This window comes from Leuciscus leuciscus, assembly GCF_965113295.1.
Source record: "Leuciscus leuciscus genome assembly, chromosome: 7".
NCBI classification, from domain to species: Eukaryota; Metazoa; Chordata; class Actinopteri; order Cypriniformes; family Leuciscidae; genus Leuciscus; species Leuciscus leuciscus.
In genome coordinates this window covers 37,971,771-37,992,457 of record NC_138731.1, presented here as the reverse complement: position 1 = coordinate 37,992,457, position 20,687 = coordinate 37,971,771, and the positions used below count along the sequence as shown (strand labels likewise).

General features: G+C 40.3%; 1 protein-coding gene across 20 annotated transcripts in view; it reads left to right on the top strand.

Moving 5' to 3' along the window:
* Positions 1–20,687, top strand: part of ttn.1 (titin, tandem duplicate 1) — a 134,786-nt gene that overhangs the window by 66,752 nt on the left and 47,347 nt on the right. For all 20 annotated transcript variants that reach the window (XM_082176635.1, XM_082176628.1, XM_082176634.1 and 17 more), the window contains 43 exons: positions 30–410; positions 514–816; positions 900–1,199; positions 1,496–1,792; positions 1,946–2,230; positions 2,347–2,640; positions 2,771–3,070; positions 3,195–3,503; positions 3,679–3,869; positions 3,984–4,413; positions 4,498–4,806; positions 4,920–5,101; positions 5,183–5,312; positions 5,424–5,723; positions 5,809–6,126; positions 6,215–6,511; positions 6,591–6,890; positions 7,001–7,315; positions 7,396–7,544; positions 7,634–7,784; positions 8,488–8,769; positions 8,866–9,168; positions 9,298–9,600; positions 9,732–10,013; positions 10,138–10,437; positions 10,525–10,827; positions 10,915–11,223; positions 11,409–11,690; positions 11,926–12,225; positions 12,306–12,599; positions 12,696–15,665; positions 15,750–16,070; positions 16,167–16,451; positions 16,657–16,956; positions 17,038–17,454; positions 17,543–17,818; positions 17,907–18,206; positions 18,309–18,611; positions 18,707–19,006; positions 19,111–19,398; positions 19,511–19,813; positions 19,893–20,195; positions 20,279–20,584. In XM_082176635.1, the coding sequence (XP_082032761.1) occupies positions 30–410; positions 514–816; positions 900–1,199; positions 1,496–1,792; positions 1,946–2,230; positions 2,347–2,640; positions 2,771–3,070; positions 3,195–3,503; positions 3,679–3,869; positions 3,984–4,413; positions 4,498–4,806; positions 4,920–5,101; positions 5,183–5,312; positions 5,424–5,723; positions 5,809–6,126; positions 6,215–6,511; positions 6,591–6,890; positions 7,001–7,315; positions 7,396–7,544; positions 7,634–7,784; positions 8,488–8,769; positions 8,866–9,168; positions 9,298–9,600; positions 9,732–10,013; positions 10,138–10,437; positions 10,525–10,827; positions 10,915–11,223; positions 11,409–11,690; positions 11,926–12,225; positions 12,306–12,599; positions 12,696–15,665; positions 15,750–16,070; positions 16,167–16,451; positions 16,657–16,956; positions 17,038–17,454; positions 17,543–17,818; positions 17,907–18,206; positions 18,309–18,611; positions 18,707–19,006; positions 19,111–19,398; positions 19,511–19,813; positions 19,893–20,195; positions 20,279–20,584 (15,171 nt within the window). The remainder of the gene's footprint in view (positions 1–29; positions 411–513; positions 817–899; positions 1,200–1,495; positions 1,793–1,945; positions 2,231–2,346; positions 2,641–2,770; positions 3,071–3,194; positions 3,504–3,678; positions 3,870–3,983; positions 4,414–4,497; positions 4,807–4,919; positions 5,102–5,182; positions 5,313–5,423; positions 5,724–5,808; positions 6,127–6,214; positions 6,512–6,590; positions 6,891–7,000; positions 7,316–7,395; positions 7,545–7,633; positions 7,785–8,487; positions 8,770–8,865; positions 9,169–9,297; positions 9,601–9,731; positions 10,014–10,137; positions 10,438–10,524; positions 10,828–10,914; positions 11,224–11,408; positions 11,691–11,925; positions 12,226–12,305; positions 12,600–12,695; positions 15,666–15,749; positions 16,071–16,166; positions 16,452–16,656; positions 16,957–17,037; positions 17,455–17,542; positions 17,819–17,906; positions 18,207–18,308; positions 18,612–18,706; positions 19,007–19,110; positions 19,399–19,510; positions 19,814–19,892; positions 20,196–20,278; positions 20,585–20,687) is intronic.

Genomic DNA, 20,687 nt, shown 5'->3' with positions numbered 1-20,687 from the left:
TAAAATCTCTATTACATTTTCTGCTTCAGAACCACCAAAGGTATCACTTCATGCACGTATTGCATCTGGCCTCAGTATCAAAAAGGGAGAGGAGATTAGATTGGATGCTTACATATCTGGATCTCCCTACCCAACTGTAACATGGCTCAGAAATGATGAGAATGTCAGGCAGCCGCCAGCTAAGAAGAAACCAGAAATTGTGAAGAAGAAAAAGAAGAAGTCTGTGCAGCCTGAACCTGAAGAAGAATTCCATCCACCACTTTTAGATCGCCTGTCATTTGACCAGGCCAAACACAGTGAGACTGCTCTGATGGTGCGTGATGCCATCAGATCTGACCATGGAAATTTCACTATTAGAGTTGAGAATACCCATGGTTTTGCAACAGCATCTTGTGACGTCAATGTTCTTGGTATGTTATTTTTGAAACTACTATGGGTATCTCCTTAAGCATTTAACAACAAAAATGCTTGTTATATAAATGCAATAACATTTCTGCCTGTTATAACTTACAGATAAGCCTGGCCCCCCTGTGAACTTTAGATTTGATGAGATCAGGAACATCTCTGTTGTTTGCACTTGGGATGCACCTATTGATGATGGCGGCAGTGAGATCATCAACTACATACTGGAAAAGAAAGACAACACAACAGATGAAATTGGTTGGGTAACTGTGACCTCGACTCACAAGGGATACAGTTACCCTGTGACCAAGCTTATTGAAGGAAAGGAGTACATCTTCAGAGTCACAGCTGAAAACAAGTTTGGCTGTGGACATCCATGCTACTCTGAACCACTTATTGCAAAGAATCAATTTGGTAAAGTTATATTTTAGCTATACTTTTAATAGTAGTTGGCTTATATTATAGTGTATTTGAGTTTTTTTATTATTGTTTTTCAGAACCACCTGATGCTCCCAACATGCCAAGAATTGGAGAGGTCACCTCCAGCACAGTTGCCCTCAGCTGGCATGAGCCAAAGGACAATGGTAGCCCTATCTTGGGCTATTGGGTTGAGAGACGTGAAGTCAACAGCAAATATTGGATCAGAGTAAACGCCAATCTTCTTAGTGCACTGACAGTTAAGGTTGAGGGTCTTATGGAAGGCCTTGTTTACGTCTTTAGGGTCTGTGCCGAAAATCTTGCTGGCCCAGGAGAATTCAGTGTACCAACTGACCCTCAAACTGCAATGGATGCAATCTGTAAGTGTGGAAAATGAAAACTAAACATTGAAAGTATGGCTGTCAATTGATTTAAATATTTAATTGTAATTAGTTTAATATTTTTTGCATTATCAACACATTTATTTCCTTTGTTTTAAGTTGTAATTATTTGTTTTGGTAGTTTGTATAGATTATATTAATTGTGTAAATGTATGCAACAGTGGGCTTTACTCAAAAAATAGCAGATTCTTTGTCAACCTGCATTGAAACTCATGATTTATACTAACTGGATTTAAGTTACCTTATAATTTGATAAAATGTAACTATTTTTGCAGTGCCACCTGGTCCACCTGTACCAAAAATTGTTGATGTCACAAATACTTCTATCGATATCAGTTGGATACCTCCATTATACAACGGTGGTGGAGAAATCCTTGGATATCATATTGAGCGCTGTCTGGTTGGACAGAAGGATTGGGTCCGCTGCACTGAGTTTAGATGCAAAGACCGCAAGTACACCGTGACTGGACTGACAGAAGGAGCTGATTATTACCTTCGTGTGTATGCTGTAAATGATGCAGGACATGGAGCCCCAGGCATGACTGAACCTGTTCAGGCCAAAGAACCTGAAGGTAAGTCGAAAAACTTGTGACATTTTCTTCAAATAGAGCGCAGGGAGGATCTGAAGTCTTTTTCAAACAGTCAACCTAAGCTGTTACTCAAGATTATTTAACACACATTTGAGCAATTATAATAAAATATTTAAATCTGCATTGATTTAACAGAGTCACCAGGGGTTGAGTTTGATATCTATGTAAGGAATGGAGTCATCATTAGAGCTGGAGAAACATTGCGTCTCCCTGCTGTTGTTACTGGGCGACCTGTACCAGAAGTTAAGTGGACAAAGGATGATGCGGAGCCAGACAAGGAGCATGTAATTATTGAGACAGAAGTAAAGAACAGCACTTTAAGCATCAAAAATGCTTTGAGAACTGACCATGGCATATACCAGATCACAGGCACCAACCCCAGTGGAACCAAGTCTGCCTCTATTAAGGTGGATGTGATGGGTAAGTACAATTATTTTCTTTAAAAAAGTTTCAGAAAATTGTTAGCGTTTTAAATTCTGAAATGTGGGATATGTTCCCACACATGTGTGTGTGTTTTTTTTTTTTTGGGACAAAAGATGTTCCTGGACCAGTGGTTGATCTTAAGACAGTTCATGTGAGCAAGAAGATGATTTCATTCACCTGGTCAGATCCTCTGGATAATGGTGGAAGTGACATAATGGGCTATGTTGTTGAGAGAAAGGATGCCAAAATGCACATTTACAGACAACCCCTGGAAGTCGCCAGTTGCAAATGTGACATTGTTGGTCTGCTTGATGGAGAAGAATACATGTTCCGTGTAGTTGCAAGGAACAAGTTTGGCCTTGGTGCTCCTGTTGACCTTGGACCCGTTTTAGCAGTGGATCCCAAAAGTAAATACAACAGAATATATAGTGAATTTATATCTTGTATATGAAAATATATTTGAATTACATATTTTTATATTTTTATATTGTTTTAATATTCATACAAAAGGGATAAACAACTTTCTTGAAATTTTAGGAGTTCCATCTGCCCCAGAGAAATTGCACTATACGGAAAGGACCAAGAACACTATTACTTTGACTTGGGAACCTCCTCGTAGTGATGGCGGTTCTCCAATCCGAGGCTACTATATTGAAAAGATGAGACAAGACAGCAATGAATTTGATGTTGCCAACCGTCAACTTTGCAAAGACCTCACCATCACTCTGGACAATTTGTCTGAGAACATGATGTATGACTTCAGAGTGAAAGCTGTCAATGAGGTTGGTGATGGAGAACCATCCAAACCAATCAGTGTCAATATTCAGGATGACGAACGTATGTATCACTCCCTATAATATAAATCATTGACCAATTCTGATTGGTCAACTACGCATGTAGTTGTAGTTTGCTAATAAAAATCATGCCTTAACATTTTCATTGATATTTTCCTCTATTTTAGATTCACCAACTGTTAAGTGGTTGAAATTCTTTAAAAGTGATGCCATTGTTGTCAAGAAAGGAGCAGCTATTGAAGTTCCTGCAGAAATTTTTGGCCTACCCTTGCCTACATTTGAGTGGACAAAGAATGGAGTAGTTATTGACCAACCCACTGAGACAATGATGTTGGAATCAGAGGAGATTAACAGACAAACTATCAACACCAAAATTGGTATTCCTGAAACTGTAAGACAAGACACAGGCATATACAAGTTAACTGCCACAAATACCCGTGGAGTAGGTCAACGCACAATCCGTGTGGATATCTTGGGTAAGCCTTTGAATGTTATTCAGTACTTTTACTTAAGCTTATTGATTTTCCACAGCATGGGAAGTAGTATTGGGTGGTACTTTTTCCTGTAGTTAAGTTACGTAGGGGTCAACTCTTTATTTTCAAGTTCTGTTACAAGATTATCTTTATGACAACTGTGGTGTTCTTTTCCTAGATCGCCCATTGCCACCAAGAAACATTGTGGTGTCTGACATCAAAGCTGAGTCTTGCTACCTTACCTGGGATGCTCCAGAGGACAATGGTGGAAGTGACCTCACTAACTACATCATTGAGAAGAGAGATGCCAGCAAAAAGAAGTCTGACTGGGAACAGTTGACATGCTGCATTATAGACAGACGTTATGGGGTTAATACATGTTATTAATATGTATTATTATGAGACAGTTCCTTCTAGAATGAAACAGTGCTATATGCTTATAAATGCTCTAAATGTTTTTTTTTTTTACATCCCCTTCTGAAGGTGTACAAGTTGGAGGCCTATGGTAATTACCAGTTCCAGATCAAAGCTGAGAACAAATATGGGGTCAGTGATGGTTGTGAATCAGAAAAGGTTGTACTCAAAGATCCATTTGGTCTTCCCGGGCCACCCCAGAGGCCAAGGATTATTAGACACACCTGCTCATCCATGGTGGTCACTTGGGAGCCTCCAAAAGACAATGGTGGCTCAACTATTCAAGGCTACTGGCTTGAAAAGAGAGAGAGAGGTGCTGTATACTGGAGTCGTGTTAACAGAGCTCCAGTAACAAAACCAGCAGTCAAGGGCCTGGAATACAATGTGCTGCACCTTATTGAGGGTGCCGAGTACAAGTTCCGTGTTATGGCTCAGAATGCAGCTGGCGTTGGACCTCCAAGTGAAGCAACAGAATGTGTGGCTGCGGTTGATCCGAAAAGTAAGTAATATTGATATTAATGTGTTGATATGTTTATGAATTCCTGTTCCTTATGAATAAAACTTTCTTAAATGTTACTTGTAGACCCACCAGGTCAACCACCAGCACCTGTAGTAACAGACAAATCAACAAGCAGCGTGACCCTTTCTTGGACCCCACCAGAAAAAGATGGAGGAAGTCCAATAAAAGGTTACATTGTTGAAGTTCAGGATGAGGGTTCACATGAGTGGAGAAGGATCAATACACCGGAGAAGCTGATCCTGAGTAATTCATACACTGTGTCAGGGCTTAAAGAGAATAAGAAATGCAGGTTCAGGATTGTTGCTGTAAATGCTGCTGGTGAATCTGAGCCAAGTCAAAGAACTTCTGATATCATTGTACAGGATATTCTGGGTAAGTCTTACTTTTATGTACATGTGTTACAATACTATATAATTATTTTTAATACATACATGCAGAAAGTTATATATGATTAAAGATATACGTGTTACCCAACATGTTCACAGAGGAACCTGTCATTACTTTGGAGGTCACCGCTCAAGAACTTCTGAATTGTCGTGCTGGAACAACTATCAAGATTCCAGCCACCATCTCTGGCAAACCTGTTCCGAATGTGACATGGGACTTTGATGGAACCGCTCCAACTGAGAAAAAGAATGAGCGTCACACTCTGCCAGAGGATTCAGAAGTAGGATAATTCATATTTCTTCAAAACACTCAGTTTGTTTAGTCCAAACAAACTAATACATTTTACATTTAAACTCTGCAGGTATCATCCAGTGATACAACATCAGTAGTGACAATCCCTGAATGTAAATTAAACCACTCTGGGCGATATATCATCACTGCCAACAACCAGGCTGGCACTAAAATAGTTAAAGTGCGCGTGAATGTACTTGGTAAGCATATTCAAAATGAAAACATCAAAACCTGATATAATAGTAGTATCATTAGAACACAGAACGTCTAGAAGTATGTATTATTTCACATAACGTGTCTCTTTTGTCTAGATTTGCCTGGAGCTCCAAAAGACATCAAAGTCAGTGACATAACACGTGGAACATGTAGACTAACCTGGATGCCTCCAGACTCTGATGGTGGTGACAGGATCAAAAGCTACTTCATTGAGAAAAAGACTGTTGAAGGAAAGGCTTGGACAAAGGTCAACCCAGCTTGTGCAATGCAGTCCTTAGTTGTGCCAGACCTCATTGAAGGACAAGAATACTTTTTCCGTATAAGAGCTGAAAATTGCTTTGGTTTGGGGCCTCATACCACAACCATTCAGCGGACTAAAGCCAGGGATCCTATTCGTAAGTGTATTTTGTATACAAGTCTGTCATTAAAAATACTTTAATACAGTTTATTCTGACTATTCAAAACACTATATTATTGCAGATCCTCCGGATCCTCCCACAAGAGTTAAAATCGTTGATGTGTCAAAGGGCATTGTGACTCTGACTTGGAAGCCACCAAAAAATGATGGTGGTGCACCTGTGACTCACTACAATGTTGAGCGTCTGTGGTGGGATAGCAGTGGAAACCAGCAAGAGTCCTGGAGACAGTGCAACCGCCGTGATATTGATACCACCACTTTCAAAGTGGAGGATCTCCACCAGGGTGCTGAATATGAATTCCGTGTTAAGGCTGTGAATGAGGTTGGTGCGAGTAGACCATCCTCTACAGCAGGACCTATCATTGTTATGGACCAGAACAGTATGTACAGAGCAACACACACAAAGTAATTCAGTTAATTTAAGAGTTGTCTGATGAACCAATTCACCGTTCTTCCTTTCACTTTTAGGGGCACCTTCCATTGAGCTTCCAGAATTCATGGAGGTTGAACAGGGTGCAGATATTCATATTGTTGCCAAGATTAAGGGATGTCCATTCCCAACACTCACATGGCAGAAGGCTCCACCTCACAAGGGTGAAAACAAGGTTGACATTGAGTATGATGAGCACATCAACAAGCTTGTGTCTGATGATAGCTGCACACTGCTGATCCAGCAGGCCAAACGCTTAGATACAAGCCTCTACACTCTTACTGCTAGCAACAGCCTTGGTACTGTTTCCAAGGAAATGAGGCTTAATGTTCTAGGTAAATTGCATCAACCATTTTTTATATGAAGACCTATGTGTTGTTTTTATAACTAACATTATTCTCTTATTTTAAACAGGACGTCCTGGGGCTCCATCTGCACCCATTAAATTTGAGGAAATTCATGCTGAACAAATAACACTGTCATGGCTGCCTCCTAAGGATGATGGTGGCTCCAAAATTACAAACTACACTATTGAGAGACGTGTTGCCAACAGGAAGACTTGGATACCTGTCACTAGTGAACCCAAAGAGAGAATATACACAGTTGAGAATCTAATGCCAGGCCATGAGTACATTTTCCGCATTAGGGCTCAAAACAAATATGGTGTTGGTGATCCTCTTGATAGCGAACCTGAAGTAGCCAGGGATGTGTTCGGTAAGTATTAATTCACATGTTTAATGTTGATGTAATTAGAGACATTTTGTATGTTTAGATTACATTAATTTCACTTTATAACATTGACAACATTTTATGTGTTTTTTAAGTGCCACCTGGTCAGTGCGAGAAGCCAACACTCTCTAGCGTCACAATAGACTCCATGACTGTGAACTGGGAAGAGCCAGACACAGATGGAGGTACTCCAATCACAGGCTATTGGCTTGAGCGTAAAGAAACTACATCTAAACGCTGGACCAGAGTAACTCGTGATCCAGTCAGGCCCATGCCACTTGGTGTGTCTCTCAAAGTCGTGGGACTCATTGAGGGATCTCAGTATTTGTTCCGTGTGATTGCAATGAATGCAGCAGGATGTGGACCCCCAAGTGAGCCATCTGATCCAACATTTGCCAGAGATCCAATAGGTAGGAAAACAAGTTTGAGATTCAATGGTATAATTTTTCAATTAATAGAGAATCACACTATGACAATCGTTTTCTTGTAGCTCCTCCTTCTCCACCAACCCCAAAAGTCACTGACTGGACTAAGACTACAGCAGACTTGGAATGGATTCCACCCTTGAAGGATGGAGGTTCAAAGATTATGGGCTACTATGTTGAATACAAAGAGGAAGGCACAGAAACATGGGTTAAGGTTTGTTTAAGACCAGAGTATTTACATTTCAGCAAAACATGTTCATATACTTTTTATAGATTACAAAAAAGATCTTCCTTCTGTTCCAGGCCAAAGACAAGGAAGTTAGAGGTACTAAATTGGTGGTCACTGGACTGAAAGAGAATGCATTGTTTAAGTTCAGAGTTTTGGCAATCAATGCTGCTGGCTTGAGTGAACCGGGCGAAGTTGCTGATGCTATTGAAATGAAGGACCGGATAAGTAAGTCTCAGTGATTCAACATGTAATTCAACATGTTTGTGTGCAAAAAGATCTAAAATCTAAATAAAAAGTCATACACTCAAAAAAAAAAACTGGGTTAAAAAAAGCCTAATTGTGTTGTTTTTAGCCCAAGGGCCAAGTAAATATAGTACAGAACACATGTTGGGCTCTGAGGACACATTTAATATCCAAAGTATCATCTTTATGAATAAAACATCTTAAAAGGATAGTTCACCCAAAAATGAAAATTATGTCATTAATTACTCTCCCTCATATCGTTCCAAACCCGTAAGCCCTTCATTCATCTTTGGAATACAAATTAGGTTTATTGATGAAGTCCGATGGCTCAGGGGGGGCTCCATTGACAGCTATTTAATTAACACTTTGAAAGTGTTAATTAAAGATGAACGAAGGTCTTAAGGGTTTGGAACGACATGAGGGAGAGTGATTAATGACAGAAACTTCATTTTTGGGTGAACTAACCCTTTAATGAATAAAATCATCCATTTTATGCAGGCATCAGTAACGATTTTATAGATACAATAAAATGTACACAAACCTGTATTTTAGTGAAGAAATGCACTAATTCAATGGCACTGAGAACTGCTCTCTCCTGAAGAGGAAGTAAAAAGCCTGTGATAAATAACTCAACTGCAATGTGATGTATGTAATATGAAATTAATGATAATTTTTGTCATTTCAGTTTTGCCAGTCCTTGACCTGGACATTTCAGTAAAGGAGAAGATGGTTATTCATGCTGGAGGTGTCATTCGTATCCTGGCTTATGTGTCAGGCCAACCTCCACCTGTGATAACATGGAGCAGAGATGGGTTCCCAGTCCCACCAGAAGCTGTTATTGAAACCACTTCAATCAGCTGCTCAATGGTAATCAAAGACTGCACAAGGGCACAACGAGGTGTTTATACAATAACAGCCAATAATGATGGAGGAGAGGTGAAGAGGTCTGTTATTGTTGATGTACTTGGTAAGTGAGATTTATCAGACACAAATAGTCTATATATTACTATGAAATAGCAACATTAGAGAATTTACATTTTCTTATTTTATTTTGCTTCTTCAGATGTCCCTGGTCCGGTGGGGGCACCATTCACAGCAGAAAGTCTTACAAGTGAATCATGCAAGCTGAACTGGTTTTTTCCTGATGATGATGGTGGATCTGCCATCTCCAACTACATAATTGAGAAACGTGAAGCAGAGCGCAAGGCTTGGACATCTTGCTCCTACACAGCTGGCAGACAAAGTGCTGTAGTAAATAATCTGGTGCTAAAAAAGGCATATTTCTTCAGAGTTGCAGCTGAAAATGTAATTGGAGTAGGACCTTTCAGTCAAACATCATGCGAAATTGTGATTAAAGATCGCATCAGTAAGTATTTTTCTTTCTTTCTTTTTTCCTGGATTTAAAATAGCTTTAAACTATTGACCAAGTAATGCAGCTGTAAAATAGTATTCAGCATGGATGGTAGCTAATCATCATTTGGTCTCTTTTTACTAGATGTTCCAGACCGTCCAGAAGACCTTGAGGTGACTACCATCACTAAAGACTATATCAGTATGACTTGGAAGCCACCTAAGTACGATGGAGGATCTGAGGTGATATCTTACATTCTTGAGGCTCGCATGATTGGCAAAGACAAGTTTGTCAGACTGACCAAAGAGAAACTGATGGATAGGAGATATACTTATGATGGTCTCAGAGAAGGCGACACCTATGAATTCCGTGTCAGTGCAGTGAATGAAGTTGGTCCTGGCAAACCATCCTTCTCCACTAAGCCAATTACATGTAAAGACGAACTTGGTGAGTGAATTGTTTTTGTTTTTCAAGTGTTTTTCGTTATGTACACCACTATTATTATTATAAATCTCTAATTCTATTTATTAAATAAAAATGACGTCAATAATATGATCATTATTATTTTTAAATTTTAGAACCTCCTACAATTGAGCTTGACTTCCGTGATAAGGTTGTTGTGCGGGTTGGTGAAAGCTTTGCACTCCAGGGGCGTTACACTGGAAAACCAGCCCCATCTATCACCTGGTCAAGGGATGACAATGAACTGAAAGCAGACAACCATATCACGTTCAAAAATACTCTTACCACAATGTGTCTGGGTATTATGAAAGCTCAGCGTGGGCATAGTGGCAGATACTGTGTCACTGTTGAAAACTGTACTGGTGCTCGTAAAGGCATTTGCAATATCACAGTTGCAGGTAAGTCTCATGAAACGATAGAAAAAATGTTTACTTAACTTTAAAACAATATGATGAGAAAAAATACATATTTTGGGCTTACAACTAACAAGCAATCTATCTGAATATTCTGTGCATTTTTTAGATCGACCATTGCCTCCAGAGGGCCCAGTTGTCTTTGAGGAAGTTCACAAAGATCACATGCTTATTTCTTGGAAGCCCCCTCTTGATGATGGTGGATGTGAAATTTCTAACTACATCATTGAAAAGAGAGATGTAAACAGAGACATGTGGACAACTGTAACATCTGCCTCCACAAAAACCCACTGCAAAGTACCTAAGCTTGTAGAGGGTCGTGAATACATCATGAGAATTAGTGCTGAGAACATGTATGGTATAAGTGACCCACTGGAGTCAAAAGAGATGAAAGCTAAAGATCTATTCAGTATGTTAAGACACTCACAAAACAATCAATTGAACATTAAAGCTGTAAAAATGTGTTTTGTTCCTAATATCTTACACATAATTACAGGGGTACCTGAGGCACCTGAGCAACCCACTGTTAAAGACACCTTTCATGATTCAGCACTGGTGATTTGGAACCGTCCTCGTGATGGTGGAAAGCCCATCACAAACTATATCTTGGAGAGGAAGGAGCCTTCAGCTAAGAGATGGTCTCGTGCAACCAGAGATCCAATTTACCCTGCTACACAGTATAGGGTACAAGACCTTGTTGAAGGCTGTGAATATGAATTCCGTGTAACGGCAGAGAATGAAATTGGCACTGGAGATCCTAGCCCTCCAAGTAAACCTATTCTTGCTAAGGATCCCATTGGTAAGTCCTAGTGTTTTGATGGTTTCCTTCTCTTAATGCTTCTCTTTTGATCATTCTTTTTTCACTTATTCAACTTATTCTTAATAGTTCTGCCAAGCCCACCTGTTTTGCCTGAAGCTGTTGACAAGACTAAAGATTCTGTGAGTCTATCATGGCGTGTTCCTCGTCATGATGGTAAAGGCAAAATCTTTGGTTACTTGATTGAGTATCGGAAGCCTGGTGCAGTTGAATGGATCCAGGCAAATGAAACTCCTGAATCATGCCCAGACACCAAGTTTGTTGTGACAAAACTACCAGAAGGTGGAGAGTTCGAATTCAGAATTATGGCTGTGAATGCAGCTGGAAAATCTGAACCTGCATATGTCAAGGAACCAGTGAAAGTTCATGACAGACTTGGTAATTTCTTTCTTTTTGTTTACATATTCAGAAAATGCATACGAGTAGTATTGAAAAGTAGGTATTGTTTTATAATACTACTCTCCCCCTGTAACTTGAAGTATGTTTTTTTGCATATTGGAAAGTAATCACTTAAAAATCTATTAATTCATATTTCTATCTTTCTCATCTCAATTCTTATGCAGAGGAGCCAGAGTTGCTGTTACATGGCAATATGGCTCGTGATCACCTTGCCATGGTTGGGACAGACATCACACTCAGTGCCACAATTAAGGGCATGCCAATACCCACTGTCTCTTGGAAAAAGAATGATGGTGAAGTTCCTGCTCATTGCCTTATAGAGGTCACAGCAAGCGGAAGCAAACTTCACATTAAGAAGTGTACCCGTGCTGACAGTGGCAATTATACTATCACTATTCAGAATGCAGCTGGATCGAAATCTGCTACCTGCACTGTTCTTGCTCTTGGTATGAATGTTTTAAGAACAACTCTTAACGATAGATAGATAGATAGATAGATAGATAGATAGATAGATAGATAGATAGATAGATAGATAGATAGATAGATAGATAGATAGATAGATAGATTCTTTATTAACATTGTAACAGGATTACAATGAAATTCAGTACACACAGTATGTATAATTAAATACTGTAGATACCCATAGTAGCGCCACAATGACTCCTTTTCTTTTTGATTTAGATAAACCTGGACCTCCAAGGAATCTTACCATCTCTGAAATCACAAGTGAGTCAGCTTACCTGACATGGCAAAAGCCAGAAGATGATGGTGGTGCTGTGATCTCCCACTATGTTGTGCAAAAGAAAGATGTAGCAGCTGAGAACTGGGTTTCAGTGTGTGCTGCATCCAAAAAGCTGAGCCTCATGGCTCAATATCTGATGGAGGGAATTCAGTATCTCTTCAGAGTTGCATCTGAGAATCAGTTTGGCAGGAGTGCATTTGTTCAAACCAACAAGCCCATCAAGGCAGTTGATCCTCTTTGTAAGTATTTAATAATATTTTTCTAATTCCTGACTATTTATACCAGTTTGTTAAATTAATTTGTATATTTTTACTTATAGATCCCCCTGGTCCACCCAAGAATCTGCATCATGTGGATGCAGACAAAACTGAAGTATGGCTTCAGTGGGAGTGGCCTGAACGTACAGGTGGAAGTGAGATCACTGGATTCATTGTTGAGCATCAAGAAGAAGGTTCCACAGACTGGGTGACCTTCAAGACTGCCAGCAATCCTCAATGCCATGTAACTGGACTTGTGGAGGGCAAAACCTATAGATTACGTGTAAAATCACAAAATGCAATTGGCATTAGTCGACCAGACACCACTGTGCCAATTACTTGCCAGGAAAAAACCTGTAAGATATATCATATATTTTATTATATAATTTTATTTTTTAATAGAAAAATTACAACATAATATTACATTTTATTATGATAATATTCTTTTTCAGTGGCTCCAACTATTGAAGTTGATGTGAAGCTTATTGAGGGTCTTGTTGTCAAAGCTGGAAGTACAATTGTCCTCCCAGCAGTCATGCATGGAATCCCAACTCCAACAGCCAAGTGGCAAAGTGAAGGAAATGAGCTTAAAACTGAGGGCAAATTTAAGATTGTTACTGAAGAAAATTCAACTGTCTTGACTATTAGTGAATGTGTCAGAAATGACAGCGGAGAGTTTATACTTACTGTGGCAAATCCTGCTGGAAGCAAATCTGTTGCTCTACATGTCACAGTCCTTGATGTTCCATCTGCTCCAGTTGGTCCTGTGAATATCCTTGAGGTTACCCCTGATCATATGATAATCCAGTGGCGTCCACCAAAAGATGATGGGGGTGCACCTTTGATGAACTATGTTGTAGAGAAGAAGGATGTCAAGAAGCCTTGGGAGCCATGGTCAGTTGTGAGTTCTGGAAGTACCAGCACAAAGGCCAAAGTCCCACGTTTGGAGAAGGGACGTGAATATATTGTGCGTGTACGTGCCGAGAACAAAATTGGCATTGGAGCTGCCCTTGAAAGTCCTCCCACTATTGCCAAGCATATGTTTGATCCACCAGGCCCTCCTGGTCAACCAACATGTTCTGATATAACAGAAAATGCTGTAACAGTGTCATGGACTGAACCAGAAACAGATGGTGGAAGCCCTGTGAGTGGCTACATTGTTGAGCGCAGGGAGATGACCGGCAAATGGATACGTGTCAATAAAACACCAGTCTTGGATGTTAGATACAGGGTGTGCAGTCTGTTTGAAGGCAACAGCTATGAATTTAGAATCTTTGCTGAAAATGTTGCTGGTGTAAGTGAGCCTTCATATCCATCAGACCCTGTGAAAGCTAAACGTCCAATTAGTCCTCCAGGGCCTCCGAGTAACATTAAGCTGAAGGACTGGAGCAAGTCATATGCAGATTTGGTATGGACCAAACCTTCCAGAGATGGTGGCAGCCCCATCTTAGGCTATGTTGTTGAATGCCAGAAATCAGGTTCTGCACAGTGGGACAGAATAAATAAGGATCTAATTAAGTTTTGTGCATTTAGAGTACCTGGACTTAGTGAAGGCACAGAGTACAGATTCCGTATTAGAGCCTCAAACAAAGTTGGAGATGGTGAGCCAAGAGAACTCACAGAAACTGTGCTTGCCAAGGACATTCTTGTTCCCCCCGACGTAACTGTTGATGTTGCTTGCCGTGACCTCCTTACAGTTAGAGCAGGGCAAATCATCAACCTTGTGACCCGTGTAAAGGGCAGACCTGATCCAGAAATCACTTGGACTAAAGATGCAAGAGCTTTAGGCAGAGATAAACGCACTGAGATGAACAATAACTTCCCTCTTGTTGAGCTGGTCATTCAGGAAGCTGTTAGAGCTGATTATGGAAAATATGCAATTCAAGCAAAGAACAGCAGTGGCCAAGCACATGCTACAATTATTGTTAATGTACTTGATATTCCTGGAGCCTGTCAGAATTTGAAGGTTGCTTATGTGACTAAAGAGTCATGTATGGTGTCTTGGGAAAATCCAGAGGATAACGGTGGCACTGAAATTACTAATTATAAAATTGAGTGCCGACAACCAAGTCAAAGGGGATGGACAGTTGTTACATCTGACTGCACCAAACGACTTGTCAAAGCTCCACTTGTTGAGAATTGCGAATATTTCTTCCGTGTGAGTGCAGAGAATAAAATTGGTGTTGGTCCACCAACTGAAACAAAAGCACCAGTCCTTGCTGTTGACCCAGTTGAGAAACCTGGTGAGCCAGAGAACTTCCAAATCACTGAAATTGGCAAGACATTTGTCTTCCTCAAATGGAAGAAACCAGAATATGATGGTGGTAGTCGAAACCTTGCTTACCATATTGAAAAGAAGCCTAAAGAAGCAGATGAATGGGAAAGATTACACAAAGGTGCAATAAAGGAAACCTATTTCATGGCTGACAGATGTATTGAGAACCAAATTTATCAATTTAGAGTTCAAACAAAGAATGAGGGAGGAGAGAGTAACTGGGTGACAACAGATGAAGTTCTTGTAAAGGAGGAACTTGTACAGCCAGAGCTCAAAGTCAAACTGATGGGAGTTCTTGTTGTTAAAGCTGGAGATGCAGTTCCAATTGAGGCAGAGGTTATAGGTAAACCTCAGCCTGATATAAAATGGTCTAAAGAAGGTGTCACTGGAGATATCACCAAAAGCCCAAGAGTGCAAGTTGAAACTGGCACCAACTTCACTAAATTCCTGCTCACAAGTTCAAGACGTGGAGATACTGGAAAATACATAATTACTGGAACAAATGCTGCTGGAACCTGTACTGCTGAGGCCAAGGTGAATGTTCTTGATAGACCAGGTCCTATTAGAGATCTGAAAGTGTCAGAGATTTCTGTGGACAGATGCAAGCTTACATGGGAAGTACCAGAAGATGATGGTGGTTGTGAGATCTATAACTACATCATAGAAAAATGTGAGACAAAGAGAGGAGTATGGTCAATTCATTCAGCAGCTGTAATTACCAATTCAGCTAAAGTTACTCGCCTTATCGAAGGAAATGAATACATATTCCGAGTGAGAGCTGAAAACAAAATGGGGGCTGGCCCTGCTGTTGAAACTGAGTCTATTGTTGCAAGGACCCAGTTTAACAGACCAGGTGCACCAGATGCTCCAGAAGTGACTAAAATTACAAAAGAAGAAATGGTTGTTATGTGGTGTTCTCCTGATAATGATGGTGGAAAACCTATCACTGGTTATATTCTTGAGAAAAAAGAAGAGCATGCCATTCGGTGGGGCCCTGTTGTTAAGTCCCCAATTGCAGGGACACAGATGACTGTTACAGGTTTACTGCCTAATCATGAATACCAGTTCCGTGTTAAGGCTGAAAATGAAATTGGGGTTGGTGATGCAAGCAAGCCATCCAGATCATTTACTGCAAGAGATCCAGTTGGTATGTCCAGTTACAATATTTGATGAAATGTTTATTTGTTTTTGTCTTTACAGCCACATTTATTATTTGGTTTTCTATTTGCAGAGCCTCCTGGTCCCGTTAGTAACTTAAAGGTGGCTGACAGCTCAAAGACATCAGTCACTCTTGCATGGACAAAGCCTACATATGACGGAGGTGCTCCTCTTATTGGATATGTAGTAGAGATCAGAGTCAAGGGCACAGGCAAGAAGGGGGATGAAGGCTGGAAAAGGTGCAATGTTGCTGCCCAGTTGATCGGAACAGAATTCACAGTCTCAAGCCTGGATGAGAAGCTTGAATATGAATTCCGTGTTTCTGCCCAAAATCAGGTTGGCTTGAGTCAGCCAACAAATCTCGAGGGAGCTGTGACACCAAGAGAAGTCTTGGGTGAGTTGCCATACACTTTTCTATAAACTTTTCAGCAACATTACCTTCTATGTCCTAATTTTGTAACCCCCCCCCCCCCCCCCCCCCAATCTTCAGAGGCCCCCGAGATTGATTTGGATGCAGAACTGAAGAAAGGGTTGACAGTTAGGGCTGGATGCCCAATAAGATTAGTTGCAACAATTAGAGGAAGACCCGCACCCAAGGTCTTATGGAGGAGAATGGGTAAAGACAATGTTGTTCAGAAGGGCCATGTTGATCTCATTGACACTATGACATTCCTTGTCATATCTGAAAGCTCTCGTGATGATTCAGGCAAATATTCATTGACTTTATCCAGTCCAGCTGGAGAGAAGGCAGTGTTTGTGAATGTCAAAGTACTTGGTAAGTAAAAAACAGGCTCCCGTTTATTCAATGTTTCAGTCACGTAACTTCTTCTGATTATTTTTATATAAGTGGAATTAGTGGGGAAAAAACACACACGACTGAAACAGATGAATAAAGTTATATATGAATCTATGAAAATATTTAAAATATCCAACTTTTCATTCAAATATATATATATTTTGTTTTTGCATTTTAAAAACAGATTCACCTGGACCTGTTGTTGGTCTTGAGGTTACTGACATCACAATGTCCTCTTGCAACCTCACATGGTCTCCACCTGAAAATGATGGTGGCAGTAACATCACTCATTACATGGTTGAAAAACGAGAAATTGATCGCAAGACTTGGGCAACAGTGAAAGCTAATGTTGAAAACACCACATTTAAAGTAAGCAATCTCGTCCCAGGAACAGAGTATTACTTCCGGGTCATAGCTGTAAACGAGTATGGTCCCGGAGTCCCAAGAGTTACACCAAAATCTTATCTGGCCTCTGATCCTATCAGTAAGTGCATTCTTAGCCAGAACAATTTTAAATGTTTTGTTGAAATAGTATTACTATAAGAATTCTGTCTCCTTCCTTAAGGCAAGCCTGACCCACCACAAAAGGTTGATATTCTTGAGATTACTAAGAACAGTGCAACTGTGGGATGGGTGAAACCATTGCGGGATGGCGGAGCTAAAATTGATGGCTACATTATTGACTATCTTGAGCTTCCAATGCCTAAACCTCCCAAGAAACCAGTAGAGGGTGAAGCTGAGGCTGAGCCTGGCGTAGAGCCTGTGGCTCCTCCTCCACCTGAACCTGTGGTTGAGGACAAGGAGGAGAAGGAGGAGAAGAAGGAGGAATGGACACCATACACAGTCGTAAAAGATTTGAGCATCTCTGTTGCTGGACTAAAGGAAGGAAGAAAATATCGTTTCAGAGTTGCAGCAAGAAATGCCATGGGTTCTAGTCTTCCCACAGAGACAAGAGAAGCTTATGAGATCAAGGAGCAGATGTGTAAGTTAGAAAATGAATGTGTTACTCAGTCATTTGAATTAATAGACTTCAACTAAAAACATGTTAAATCTTGTATTTTTTTCCCCAGTGGAGCCCAAAATCATCATGCCTGAACTTGTCACTGCAAAGGCAGGAGCAAAACTTAGGGTTGAGGCTCTTGTATCTGGAAAGCCAGCACCAGTGTGCCAATGGAAACGGGGAGAAAATAATGTAGTCTCATCAAGCCGTCTCGCTGTGCACAAATCTCAGAACATGTGTGTGCTCATCATTAAGGATGTTTCGAGACAAGACAGTGCTGAATACAGCCTTGTTGCTGAGAACAGCACTGGAAAAGTTGACCAGACTTTGAAAATCATCATCAGAGGTTAGAACTTGTCATCATCACCACCTTTAATAATAATGGGCTATGTGAACATGCAGTTAATTTTTCTACAAACATTCTTTTGTGTTAGATATTCCTGGACCACCTGAGCCACCATTTGAGATCAGTGACATTGATTCTGATGCCTGCACACTCTCTTGGAACAAACCTACTGAAGATGGTGGTAGCAATATCACTAATTATGTGGTTGAGAAGTGTGATGTTAGCAGAGGTGACTGGGTTACTGCTCTTTCCAGCTGTGGGAAAGCTGGCTGCAGAATCGGAAAGCTTATTCCTGGAAAGGAATATGTCTTCCGTGTTCGTGCTGAGAACAGATTTGGTATTTCAGACCCCCTTACATCTGAAAGGATGGTTGCTAAATTCCCCTTTGGTAAGTTGAAATGCAAGCATCAGCAGTGTCTGTCAACATGTAACTGATGACAAAAATGATGAGACATATTTGTCAGTGTCTAACAATTAAATTTTCTTTTAGATGTTCCTGGTGAACCTTTGAACTGCCGCATCAACAAAGTGAACAAGGACTGCATGTTTGTGGCTTGGGATAAGCCTGAGTCTGATGGTGGCAGTCCAGTTACTGGATACTACATTGAACGCAAAGAGAGGAACAGTCTCCTTTGGGTGAAGGCTAATGATTCTGTTGTTCGCACAACAGAATATCCTTGTGCTGGCCTAATTGAGGGTCTGGAGTACACTTTCAGAGTGTCTGCTATTAACCGAGCTGGACAGGGTAAACCAAGCAAGAAAACGGAGTTCATCACAGCAAGAACACCTGTTGGTATGTGCATGTAAAATAATTTTTTTAGGTATACATGTTTGCATATTAGATATTTATGTTCTATATTTTGTTGTTGTTTTGTTTTTAAATTATAGATGCTCCTGGAAAACCAGAGGTGCTTGATGTTGCTAAGAACACAGTTACACTGGTTTGGACTAAACCAAAGAATGATGGTGGAAGCAAGATAATTGGATATTATGTTGAGGCCTTGAGGCTTCCAGGAGACACTTGGGTGCGTTGCAACACAAGTAGTCAAAATGTGCCTCGTGAGGAGTACACCGCAACTGGGTTAGAAGAGGGTGCTAAGTACCAATTTAGGGTAATTGCCAAGACAGCAGTTAACATTAGCAGGCCATCTGAAATCACTGACCCCATTCTGGTGTCTGCAGAAAATGGTAAGTATTTTTATGTTTTTAAAATGATTTTTAAAATGTTTTCTAAGTTGCTATTCAATTGCTATTTGTCTTATTGATTGTCTGTCATGTTTCCTTGTCTATAGTGCCTCCAAGAATAGAGCTTTCAATTCAGATGAAAAAGATGTTGCCAGTAAAGGCTGGGTCAGATGTTTGTCTTGAAGCTGAAGTTTTTGGCAAACCAATGCCCAAGGTTACATGGAGCAAAAATGGAGAATTGTTCAAAGCTGACAAAAAATTCAAGATGTCTCAAAAGAGACATCTCTTTTCTCTGAGCCTTGATGCAGTTACTAAACTTCATACTGGAAATTATGGAATTCTTGCAGCAAATGCAAGTGGTTCTACGACTGCAGAAATACAACTCAAAGTTTTAGGTGAGTAAAATTACATTTGTATTGTTTAGTCTAAATACTACTAAGTGAATTGGACATATAGCATATTCGTGTCCTTTTTGCAAAATAATAATCATGCATTCCCCTTACACAGATATACCTGGCCCACCAGCCTCTATCAAGTTTGATGAGATAGTTTCAGATCGAATTAAGTTGTGCTGGGAGGCTCCTCTTGCCGATGGTGGTTCTCCAATAACAAATTATGTTGTTGATAAACGGGAGACAAGCAGGGCAAACTGGGCCCAGTTTTCTGCTAAAATCAGTGGTGATACAACGGAATGTTCAGTGGAGAGACTAATTGAGGGGCACGAGTACCAGTTCCGTGTTCGTGCTGAGAACCACTATGGTACTGGTGATGCCATCGTATCCGACCCTGTTGTGGCAAGGAACCCCTTCAGTAAGACCTTACTATTGGTTTATGTATTTTATTGCTTGGATATATAATTTCTGTGTTGTAATGTACTTGTCATTTACAGCTGTTCCTGGAGCATGTGACCCACCGGTCCTTACAAACATCACAAAGGAGTGTATGACTGTAAGCTGGAAGGAACCATCTGATGATGGAAAATCACCTATCCTTGGATACATGGTTGAGAAACGTGAAACCAAGGAAGTGAACTGGACCAAACTGAACAGAAAACCCTTGCTGGAGAGAACACTTGTGGTTGGAAGTCTCTCTGAGGGAGCTCAGTATGAGTTTAGAGTCATTGCTGTAAATAAAGCCGGCCTTGGCAAACCCAGTGAACCATCTAATGCTGCCTCTGCTCTTGATCCTTTGTGTGAGTATCAGAATCCATTCACAATATCTTGTATATCAACAAATATGTGAGAGCTTTTATCAGTACCTCTTACTTATTTACAGATCCTCCAGGCCCACCCATTTCTCCTAAGGTCACAGACACCACCAGCAGCACAATTAGACTAACTTGGACTAAGCCTGCAAATGATGGTGGAAGTGAAATTTTGGGATACCTTGTTGAATGCAAGAGAACTAATACAACAGACTGGATAAGATGCAATGTACCAAAGAACCTTCAGGATACAAATTATGTTGTGACTGGAGTCTTGGAGAACTCAGAGTACCAACTTCGTGTTACTGCTGTAAATAAAGTTGGATTCGGCCAGCCTTGTGAAGTTCCTGAAAAACACTTTGCCAAGGATGTTTTTGGTACTAGCTTTAAAATCATTTATTGTATATTTTGTTAATTCTAATATATTTTATGAAAAATGAAAATACAGTACATTATTAAAATATTTTGTAACTTATTCCG